The sequence below is a fragment of the Mus caroli genome, chromosome 1 (assembly GCF_900094665.2).
Source record: "Mus caroli chromosome 1, CAROLI_EIJ_v1.1, whole genome shotgun sequence".
Taxonomy (NCBI): Eukaryota; Metazoa; Chordata; class Mammalia; order Rodentia; family Muridae; genus Mus; species Mus caroli.
The window spans coordinates 54,121,901-54,133,837 of record NC_034570.1 but is presented as its reverse complement, the minus strand read 5'-3'; the positions used below and the strand labels follow the sequence as shown (position 1 = coordinate 54,133,837).

Below are 11,937 nucleotides of genomic sequence, written 5' to 3'. Positions count from 1 at the left end.
GCCTGCCTGCCTCCTGCCTGCCTGCCTGCCTGCCTGCCTCCTGCCTGCCTGCCTGCTGCCTGCCTGCCTGCCTGCCTGCCTGCCTGCCTGCCTGCCTGCCTGCCTGCTGGTGGTTTGCTCTTTGTGGCGTGCTTAGTCTCTCTCTTACAGCACTTGAGACCATTAGCCCAGGTACTAAAACGGTGAGCGGTACCTTCACACACCAATCAAGAATATGCCCCACGGGCTCACCCCCAGCCCATCTGCGTGGGGTGGGGAGCATTTTTCTCCGTTGAAGTTCCTTCTTCCAAAACGGTTCCAGTCGTGTCAAGGTTGAGTAGAAGTCATTGATTACTCCCGGCAGCCCTGGGAACTAGGTGAACACCTGACCCGAGCCCTGTCCTAACCCCGTTATAATCCTTGCTAGGAACATTTAGTCCAGAGAGTGGCTGGATGCCACCAAGAAGCACAAGTGTCACCAAGGTCTGCATTTTCAAATGGTTGACTGTATATCACATGAGTTTCACTTCAGTGAAAACAAAACAAAAATACAGATTCCTGCCTGGCTGTGGTGGCCACACCTTTAATCCCAGCACCCAAGAGCCAGAGGCAGGTGATGTCTGTGAGTTCGAGGCCAGCCTGGTCTACAGAGTGAGAGTTTTAGGACAGCCAGGGCTACACAGAGAACCTCTATCTGGAAGGAAAAACAAAACAAAACACCAAAAAACCCAACCAGATTTCTATCCCGTTCCTTTCAGAATCCTGCAAGGCCTGGTCCCTCATCTCCACACAGCCTTCTTCTTATTCCTGCTTCTTGTGCCCCCAGGGATCTGCTCTACCTGTCTCCTCCTCGGGAACCCTTCCCTGGTGGTGGACTGCTTATCCCAAGAGTCTTGGGGTAGCCTGGTCACCATCGTGCTGTCCAGCGCAAGCCTCCCGCTTGCCAGGGGCCTCCTGAGCACCGATGGTCACTGAGTTCCCCTCACTTGTCTGCGTGTTTCCGAGCAGAGTTTCTCCTGTAATTGTGTCCTTCTCCTATCCCTCGCTACCTGACAATGATGACATGAACATGTGTTTGCCACAGTGTCTCAGTTCCTAGAATAGTGTTTCATAAACTCCACAACTTGTAAATATTAGTTAAGTCAATGCATGAGTAAACATCTTCAAAAGTCAGTATTTATATTATCCAATGACATTTATTAAGAAATAATTTATATATATATATACCTGAATGATTTAGAAACATTACTATCTCCCAACATTTTACTATGGCTTCTTATTCTGCTAAAATGCTTATTGCTTTTTATTACATTTTACTTTTATTATAAAATGTAATTTTTATTTATTGTTTATGAGATACATACATACCACTAGAATATGCTCATCTTTAAATATTGTTTGTTTGTATGTTTCTTTGGTTGGTTGATTGGTTTTGGAGAAAGGGTTTCTCTGTGTAACCCTGGCAGTCCTAGAACTCACTCTGTAGACCAGGCTAGCCTCGAACTCAGAGAGCTCCCATGGCCTCTGCCTCCTGAGTGCTGGGATTAGAGGTGTGTGCCACCACTGCCTGGCTACACTTTGTGTGACATTCATTCCTTTATTGTGTGTGTGAGCACACGCCATAGAATGCATGTGAATACAGAAGACAGCTTCTGCACATTGGTTCTTGCATTTCACCCCGTGGGGCCCTAGGATCAAGCCCAGGTCCCCAGACCTGGTGGCAGGGACCTTTGTCCACCAAGCCATCTCCTCAGCCCCTTTTTTTCTTCTTCTTCTTCTTTTAGCTAAATGCTGTACATAATCCTAAACATTTCAGATATTTAACTGGAATACATTTTTTTTTCTTCTCAACTATATGATTTTCATTTTTTATCTCTCACCTATGGGACAGCTATTGGAGTGGCAGTGAGCTGGCTTAGAGGGCAGAGGCACTCACCACCAGCCTGATGATTTGATCTTCAGAACTCACATAGTGGAAGGAGAGAACCTCCTCCCACAGGCTGTTCTCTGACATACACACATACACACACACACTGCAGCATAAGTCAATGTTTTAAAAAGAGAAAGATGTGAGAAAGACTCTCCTATACTTATCAAAAATATCTAAAGTCTCCATCATTTACCACAAGATGACAATCACACAGAGAAGAGAAACTGTTTTGATTGCACGTGTATGAGAAAAATTTATTTCAGACCCACTAGATGTCCATCTTTGGTGTTGATAATAACTGACATTTTTGCGATTGCAGATACAGAATCAAGTGAGAAACAGCAAGGATTCTTTTGACAAGCTGAAGAAGGATGTCTGTCAGAAAGTGGACTTGCTGGGGGCTAGTCGCTGCAATATGCTGTCTCACTCACTCACTACCTACCAGGTACCCCATCCATGGTTAGCATGTCCTTGCGGTAAGGGTGAGTGGTGAGAGTCCCTTTTGAAAGTTGTCTAACGGGTAGGAGAAAATTTAGATCATTGCTCCTTTGACTGCTGCAATTGACTGTTGAGGTTCTGAATTAGACCTGAAAAGCTCTGACTGAAGAGACACTTAGAAATCATCTGTCGTTGGCAGGCAGTGGTGGCGCACACCTTTAATCCCAGCACTTGGGAGGCAGAGGCAGGCGGATTTCTGAGTTCGAGGCCAGCCTGGTCTACTGAGTGAGTTCCAGGACAGCCAGGGATACACAGAGAAACCCTGTCTCGAAAACAAACAAACAAGGATCTGCCTTGTAATTTCACACTTCTCTTTGGGTCATAGCACAGTGAAAGACTTAGGGACTTCAGAGAGTTGAAAGCTGGTTGTGGTTGCACACATCTTTAATCACAGCACACAGGAGGAAGAGGCAGGTGGATCTCTGTGAGTTCGAGGTCAGCCTGGTCTACAAAGTGAGTTCCAGGACACTTAAGGCTATCCAGCAAAGTCCTACCTCAAACAAACAAACAAACACCCAAACCAAACCAAAAGAGAAACAAACAAGAAAAGAAACAAAGGCTGGGGTGGTGAGAGAGTAACACTAAGCCTTGATACTTCTGATTACACATACTATGATTTGAAGCGGTTTACTACCTCTCGGCAGTGTGTGCTTCTCCCCCTGCCAAGATGCTGCCTGTGCTATCCACCCCTACCCTCTAAGTCTCGCCGGTACTCACTGCCCTCAATCACATGTGAAAAGTGGACAATGAGTGCTAGCTACTTACAAGCCATGATTGCAGGCTCCACGGGCCTTTGTAAACAGCCAGTAGAAAGGGTTAGTGAAAGGAGGTGGTCACTCATTGCTCTCTTAAAGCAATGTCCCTGATTCAGGTTGGCACTATGCGAGGAAAGATGTCCTTGAGTGAGAAGGCAGTGTCAGGCTGGAGCCCAACAGCTGTGAGCTCGGCTTCTCCCCCTCAGCCTCTGGCCTGGAGCAGGCATCTTGAAACAGCAGGAAAACCACACATTACTTCAGTTAGGTAAATAACACATTAAAAAAAAAGACCTTACTTATTTTATATTTACACATGAGTACACTGTTGCTGTGGTCAGACACTCCAGAAGAGGGCGCCAGATCCCATTACAGATGGTTGTGAGCCACCATGTGGTTGGTGGGAATTGAACTCAGGAGCTTTGGAAGAGCAGTCAGTGCTCTTAACCTCTGAGCCATCTCTCCAGCCCTAAATAACATATTTCTAGGGCCAAGTCTTTGTTGAGACCTTAATAAAAGGCCAAATTTTCTCAAGTGAATAGATACTTATGGGCCAAGTAGAGTGGCACACGCCTTTAATCCAGGCACTGCAGAGGCAGGTGGATTTCTCTGTGTTGAGGACATCCTGGTGTGCATAGCAAGTTCTAGGCCAGCCAAGGCTACATAGTAAGACCCTGCCTCACAAAGCAAAACAAAGCATAAGAAAAGAAACTTCTGGGGCAGCAAGGTCCTCAGCAGATGATGGTGCTCACCCTCATGCCTGGCGACCTGGAATTGACCCCTGGGGCCCACATGGTGGCTTGAGAGACCCAATTCCCATGAGTTTGTCTCTGATCTCTATGGGCATTTCTTGACATGCATATACACACAAAGACATGCATCCACGCATACTCATACACCCATGCAAGCATGTGCATGCAATATTTACATATGCTAACATAAAATTCCGTGTCCCTTCTGCAGAGCTTGGCGTTTTCGTGCCTCTGATGCCTGTGATTTTAGATTTCGAGGTATCCGTATTGGTGCTGGTTTTCTTTCTCTTATATAAGCTATATGCATCCTGTAGGTACATTGCAGTGCTGGGTTCAGTCGGGCATACAAACTCAGGGCTCACGCTAATGACCCCCGTGCTCAGACAGTGGGTCAGTTTCCAAGCAGCACAGCAGTGAGGAGTCGGCCCCAATCAGGCCGCCGCGGACGGGCAGAACAGGAGTGTTGTTTTTTCTGTTTCTGCAGAGAACACTGCTTGGGTTCTGGGAGAAAACAGCTCAGATGATGACCCAAATCCAAGAGGCCTGCGCTGGCTTTCATCCCTACGACTTCCTGGCTCTCAAGGTCTGTGTCTTGTGGGCTCTTGTGGGCTGAGGTGCCAGTGTGACAGGCAGGTGACAGGAAGCTCTGGGAATGGAGGCAGCGGCTCAGAATGGAAGAACTGAGCTCCTGCCCAGGACCCAAGGTTGGTTCCCAACACCTGTGTTGGGTGGTGACTCACAGCTCCCATAACCCCAGCTCTCAGGCCTAACAGTACACTCCTCTGGGCTCTGTGGCACCTGCGCACACATTTAAATCCTTAAGAACAGATTTCTAGAAAGTGAAGTTTAGTAATAAAAGATATGAAGTCCATGGATGTGGTTCCTGATACTCAGGTCCCACAGTGTGGCCCTGCCATGGATGCCACTGTAGCTACAGAGACGAACAGCATGAAGAGAGCTCCTTGTTCCGTGCATGTGCATATGAGATACGAAAGGGGGCTCAGTTTGATTACCGTTTCTCCGTACACACGGCTTCTTCAACACGGTCCCACTGTGATAATCACCTCTTCGGTCCTGGTGGGCCAGCCTTAACTCACCATTCTTACCTCTGCTGCATGAAATGGTGGGGACGGAATTTTAAAGTCATCTTTTAAAAAATAAATTGAGGGGGTGGGGGTGGGCGTGCACTCTTGCCCAGATGCCCACAGAGGTCAGAGGTGTCTGATCTCTCTGGGGCTGGAGTCACAGGTGGTTGTGAGCTGCCTCATATGGGTACTGGGAACTGAACTTGGCTTCCCTGGAGAACAGAACACACTCTTAACTGCTGAGTTAGCTCTTCAGCCTCCTTTTAAGGCTTTTCCTTTTTGAGACAGGGTCTCACTGTGGCCCTGCATGGCCTGGAACACTCTGAAGACCAGGCTGGCTTTGAACTGACATAGTGCTCAGAAAGGATTAAGGGCACAAGCCTGCCCACCTCACCCATCTTTTAAGTTATTTTATGAAATAACATCTTTCAGCCCCAAAGCTCCCCTTGATTAAAGTTATTTTTTTTCTATAAGAAATGCTTTAGTAAATAGTGTGTTATGTATTAGGCAAATTCGGTGCCTAATTTCCACTCAGAATCTAGGCAGAGCATCTTTAGCTCTGGGATGAGGATTGCAGTACAGGCGGGGAATGCAGTGTGTTTCCTCTGGACCTGCCTCTAAGGCATGCCACAGTTATGTGTGGCTCCACAGGTGGCCAGGAGGAACTGTGTACACGGGGCTCAGTGCAAAGGGCACACCCCACGTTCCCATGGATTGCATTCTTGGAACTTTCTGTTTTATAGTGTCTAAAATTTTTATTCTCCTTTTGGTTGTAAAAAGAAATGTTTTTGAAAAAAATCTACTTAACATTAAGCCAGGCATGGTGGTGCACGCCTTTAATCCCAGCACTCGGGAGGCAGAGGCAGGCGGATTTCTGAGTTCGAGGCCAGCCTGGTCTTCAAAGTGAGTTCCAAGACAGCCAGGGCTATACAGAGAAACCCTGTTTTGAAACAACAACAACAACAAAACAAACAAAAACAAAAAAATCAAAAACAAAAATCTACTTAACATTAAATTTTGTATCCATAGCGACTACAAGACACTCCAGGAAATCTCACTGCAGACTGCACAGAGGGACAAACAGAAGGCAGTTGTCTCACTACAGACCTCAATAAGTAAGTAGGCAAGAGCTGCCTCTGGTGCTGTGGAATCCTGGATGCCATTGGCTCTCTCCTCTCCAGCTCAGCAAGTGTTTATACTATGTCATTTCCCCAAACAACACAAACATTTTTCCCTGCTATTAACATGGTAGGCAAAGGAGATGCCAAAAGGTCCAGTGAGCTGTGGCGACTACTGCAGGTTCTCTCCAGGGAAGACTGTACTTCCCACACAGGCCTGCTCCCTGGCTCTGCCCTGCTTCTCTGCGGCTTCACTCCTGTCTTAAGCAAACTGGCTAAGGCAGCAACAACTCTGAGAGCCCAGGAATAACAGAGACTCCTGAGTAGAAGGTGATTCTCTATAGGGACTCCAAGCTAAATGTGTGTATAAATTAAACTTGAATAAAGCTAAGTTGTTTAAAAATGTTATAGACAGGGGGCTGGGGAGATGACTCAGTGGTTAAGAGCATTGACTGCTCTTCCAGAGGTCCTGAGTTCCATTCCCAGCAACCACATGATGGTTCACAATAATCTGTGATGGGATCTGATGCCCTCTTCTGGTGTGTCTGAGAACAGCAACAGTGTATTTTAAAAATATTTTTAAAATCATATATGTATACTATCATTGGACATTTCATCCCAATCCTAAGTCTATTTAATCTGTAAGGATTTTTCAAGACAGGTTTTCTCTGTGTAGCCCTGGCTGTCCTGGAACTCACTGTGTAGACCAGACTGGCCTCGAACTCAGAAATCCGCCTGCCTCTGCCTCCCAAGTGCTGGGATTAAAGGCGTGTGCCACCACTGCCTAGCTGTAGTTATTTTTAAAAATGATACTGTATTGGTCTTTAGGTGTTTTTAAAGAAATATTAAACTAGCCTTCAATACTGACGATTATGAAGTCATGTCCAAGAATAATGGTTCAATCTCTGTTCAGTTCCTGTACCCCACTCTTTATTGTATGGGTATTCTAAAATATCATATTAGATGGATACCATAAATATCTGCAGTTGCCATATTAGATGGATACTATAAATATCAAAATCACCATATTAGATGAATACTATAAATATCTAAATTACCATATTGGATGGATACTATAAATTATACAATTTACAATTTATAATTATATAATACCGTAGGCTGGAGACATTATAAGCTCGTCTGTCTTGCCTTCTTTGGCAAATATCACCTATACTACATTTTGTGTGGGATGTTCACCTCTCAGTTCATATTTATATGTTAAGTAAGTGCTACGCCTACCCTACAGTGTATGAACCTGAAATGCCAAACTCATAAACCTAAGAGTTTCAGGGCCAGGAGCATTTATTCATGATGTTTGTATAGTGGTCCAGTTTTTAGACTTTAAAAGAATTTTGGTATGTTTGCATAAACATTATGAGATATCTTAGGGATGAATCCAAAACTAAACAAGAAATTCATTTCTGCTTTTTTCTATATTTTTAAGTGTTTAGGATAATTTTTTTTTTTTTTGGTTTTTCGAGACAGGGTTTTTCTGTGTAGCCCTGGCTGTCCTGGCACTCACTTTGTAGACCAGGCTGGCCTCGGCTTGTGGACGTTGTACATCGTGGTGCGCACTAGGCTCCGCACCACGATGTACAACGTCCACAAGCAGTGTTCTTTGGCAAATATCACCTATACTACATTTTGTGTGGGATGTTCACCTCTCAGTTCATATTTATATGTTAAGTAAGTGCTACGCCTACCCTACAGTGTATGAACCTGAAATGCCAAACTCATAAACCTAAGAGTTTCAGGGCCAGGAGCATTTATTCATGATGTTTGTATAGTGGTCCAGTTTTTAGACTTTAAAAGAATTTTGGTATGTTTGCATAAACATTATGAGATATCTTAGGGATGAATCCAAAACTAAACAAGAAATTCATTTCTGCTTTTTTCTATATTTTTAAGTGTTTAGGATAATTTTTTTTTTTTTTTGGTTTTTCGAGACAGGGTTTCTCTGTGTAGCCCTGGCTGTCCTGGAACTCACTTTGTAGACCAGGCTGGCCTTGAACTCAGAAATCCGCCTGCCTCTTCCTCCCGAGTGCTAGGATTAAAGGCATGAGCCACCACTGTCTGGCTCCAAGTTTCTTTTAAGCCATATATAGTTGGGACTTTAAAAAATACATTCAGTCACCAGCCACTGACACTTAATGAAAGAATTTAGTCCATTTACACTTATTGATTATTGCTAGGCGGGGTCTTACTGCAGTTCATCCCTCCCACGTTTTGAGACAGGGTCTCTCTGTATATCTGACTGGCTGGAATTTGCTGTGTAGACCAGGCAAGCCTCAAACTCATCTATCAGCTGCCTCTTCCCCGTGAGTGCTAGGATTAAAGGCATGGGCCAGCTCCACCTCCCTTGCTAATGATGCTCTTCAACTTTACAGTTCTCTGCTTACAGTTTTCCTCGGTGCCTGGATGGTTTTTCTTCAGTGTGCTTTCAGTCCTTTTTTATTTTTGGTTTGTCAACTACAGATGTTTGCTTTGTGGATTACCTTAAGACTCACCAAGAAAATAATCTGCCTATCAGATACTTTTTTTGTAATCATAACAATTTAACACTGGTCACAAAGAATGAAAATAAAATGTGAAATTACTAAGTTCTGACAAACCTCCAGGAGCTGGAGAGCTGCTCAGCAGCTAAAGAGCAGTTTAGTGCTCTTGCAGAGGACCTGGGCTTGGTTCCCTGCACCTAACATGGCAGCTCACAACTTGATATAACTCCAGCTCCAGGGACGAGACACACATATGGTGCATACTTACACACACACATGTATATATACATGTATATACACATATATACATATATGAATGTTTTACATACTTTATATATATATATGTTGTTACATGTATGTATATAATTCACAGATATATAATTTCACTTTACTTTCATTCTTTTGTGATTGTTATTAAGTTATGATTATAAAATAGCATCTTATAAACAAGGCTTTCTTATGTATATATGTATATATAATATAGGCAATATATACATATGTGTATGTATATATGTATATATTCATGCATATGTATAATGTAGACAAAACATTCATAAACATAGATTAAAATAAAAAATTTAAACCCTCTACATTTGCAGGGTCTCCTGCAGTCTAAACTGGCCTCAAACTATCTCTACACCCAAAGATGCCACTGAACCTAAGACCCTTCTTCCATTACCTCTGGAGAGCTGAGACTATAGTCATGTGCTGTCATGCCTACTTCATGTGGCACTGGGCATTGAACTCATGGTCTTGCTCATGCTCAGAAAGACATTACCAACTCAGCTACACCCAGGCCCATTGTGAATTTTTGATGTCTTTTTTTTTTTTTTTCTCTATGTAGACCAGGTTGGCCTACAACTCACAGGCATCTACCAGCCTCTGCTTCCTGAGTGCTGGAATCAAAGGGATGCATCTTTGTAGCCTTCAGGTTTTTGTTGATTTTGTTTTGTTTATTTGTGACAGGGTTTCACTATTACATAGCTCTGACTGTCTTGAAACTCACTCTGTATGTAGAGCAGCTAACCTTGAACTCCCAGAGATCTACCTGTTTCTGCCTCTCAGGTGCTGGGATTAAAGCTACATGCTACCACACGTGGCTTTAGCTTCCATTTTTACTTTTTAAGAATTTACATTTATTTGTGTGAGAGTCTCTGCATGTGGGTGGATGCATGCAACAGTCCACATGCGGAGGTCAGAGGACAGTCTGTTCCTTCCTTCTAATGTGTCCTTGGTATCAAATTCAGGTTGTCTGGTTGGGCAGCAAGTGCCACGACCTGCTGAGCCGCCTTGCTGGGCTCACTTCACACCTTTCTACATTGCCTTTTTCCTAACATAATTACTTTCATGTAGTTACTTTTGCTTTTTCTTATGTTGTTATTTAGGCCATTACTAAAGACACAAATAGTTAATTGTATTGTGTTTACATTAGAGAATTCTAATATTACTTATGAGTTTTACCGCTTCTGGGTTATGTGTGTACAAGTTTTTCCTTACTAGCATCTCTTCTCTCTGTCTCTCTTTCTCTCTCCCTCCCTTTTCCCACCCCCCCACCCCAATCTTTCCTGAGGCAGGGTATCTCTTTGTAGCTCTGGCTGTCCAAGAACTCACTCCATAGACTAGGATGGCCTCAAGCTCAGGGACCCACCTGCCACTGCCTCCCGAGTGCTGGGATTAAAGATATGTGTCTCTATCCAGCCTTAGCATCTCTCTCCACTTGAAGAACTTGTAGCAGGTCTTGTAGGACGGGTCTGGTAGAGAGAAATTCCCCCCAACTTTGCCTTTACTTCTCTGTTTTGTTTTTAAGACAGCTTTTCTGGGTGTGGTTTTCTTGGCTACTATTTTCCTTGGATACTATGAGTACCTCATGCTACAATCTCTTGACCTGTAAATGCTCTGCCCCAAGCAGAATTGGACAGCTTTATGTAAATTTGCTTTACCAGGGGAGAGCTTACTGTATGTCTTACTCTTTTATGAGAGTGGCTGGTGTCCCTTGGCTCTCCTGCCTCCTCTGCGCTTGGGAAGGCCTCAGTTACGTGGACTGCTCCAGACCCCTCTATGCTATAATGATTAGATGATTGCTCTTTAATATCTTTACATTTCTTGCTTTTTCCAGTTCTCATATTTTCTCCTTCAGTTGCCTGTCTTGAGATGTTTTTCCTTCTTATCTATAGACTGTGTTTTCACAGTGAATGCCTTTGTTTGTGGCTGCCTGTCCAGAAAGTCGGCTTGTAATCTCTGAGCCTGTGGACATTCCCACTAGTTTAGCACTAGATGGCTCCCTACACTCAAGTTTGCCTCAGTTTTCCTGAAAGATTGTCCTCTGAATTCAAGTACCATGATGGACATGGTGACTTACACCTGAAATTTCAGCACTTAAAAGGCTGAGACAGTAGGGTTGCCTCCAGTTTGAAGCTGTCCTGAGCTCAGTATGACCTTGTCTCAATAAGTACTTTCTTTAAAAAAAGGATGCTTTCCCCAGCCCATATTCGTTCAGTCTGTAGTTGATGATGTCAATAAGGACGTGTTGATTCTTGTAGGCCTACCAGGGCCTAGATGGGCCCAGATACTCCATCCAGCCTCACTGGTCTGCAGTCAGACACCACAGTATTCCCTCTTTCTAGGGTTGTCACATGGAGACACCAGACTCTCAGGCAGTAAATGGGCATCTACCTTCCTTGTTTCCCCAAGCAGACAGTTGCCTTCTGTGTTGTGATGGCTGGCATTTACGCCTGAGTTGGAGGGGCTCGTGACAGTTACTGGGTCATCTGGCTAAGGGTTAGAGCATCTTTTGGTGGTGTGGAGCTCTGTCTGGATTGCACCTAGCGAGACTAATAGGAGATTTCAAGCTAAGGCTTGGACTTAATTCTTCCCTCCTACAGGGCGGGTGTCTTTCTCCCCACTGTGTTGCGTGGAGTGGGGGAGGCCTAGCAGGATATGCCTTCCTGCCCTCTTCAGGGTATGATTACTGTTGTAGCACCAGACACTGCAGTCTCACCCTGCCTTCCTTGACTCCTGGGAAGGTAAAGAGCATGAGCCAAGTTGCAAACCAGTGTCTGTCGGAAGGACCGCCCCCCAACCCAGTGCTGCCGTCACCAGGTGCTCTTTCTAGGTCAGCAACTTACTGACTTTGCAGAGTATTCCTCCAATAGAGCCCAAGTTTGATTGGCTTGGTCTGAGGAATATTTGTACTGTAGCATTCCCGAAGTCAGTAGAGCCATCAGCTGGAAATNAGTGGGGCTGACCAGCAGGGTGTGGTCAGAGAAAGATTCCAAAGTTCTGACAAAGCTGCCACCACATGGTGTCTGGACCCTGTAAGGCATCCTAC

The 11,937-nt window shown here is 44.5% G+C and overlaps 1 protein-coding gene across 2 annotated transcripts in view; it reads left to right on the top strand.

Annotated features, from left to right (window-relative positions):
- Positions 1–11,937, top strand: part of Ica1l (islet cell autoantigen 1 like) — a 57,108-nt gene that overhangs the window by 31,836 nt on the left and 13,335 nt on the right. The window contains exons 6-9 of one of the 2 annotated variants that reach the window (XM_021173903.2): positions 2,229–2,354; positions 4,396–4,494; positions 6,026–6,111; positions 8,114–8,139. In XM_021173903.2, the coding sequence (XP_021029562.1) occupies positions 2,229–2,354; positions 4,396–4,494; positions 6,026–6,111; positions 8,114–8,139 (337 nt within the window). Of the gene's footprint in view, positions 1–150; positions 220–2,228; positions 2,355–4,395; positions 4,495–6,025; positions 6,112–8,113; positions 8,140–11,937 lie in introns of those variants that run through there. The other variant, XM_029482218.1, reaches the window with a different exon arrangement.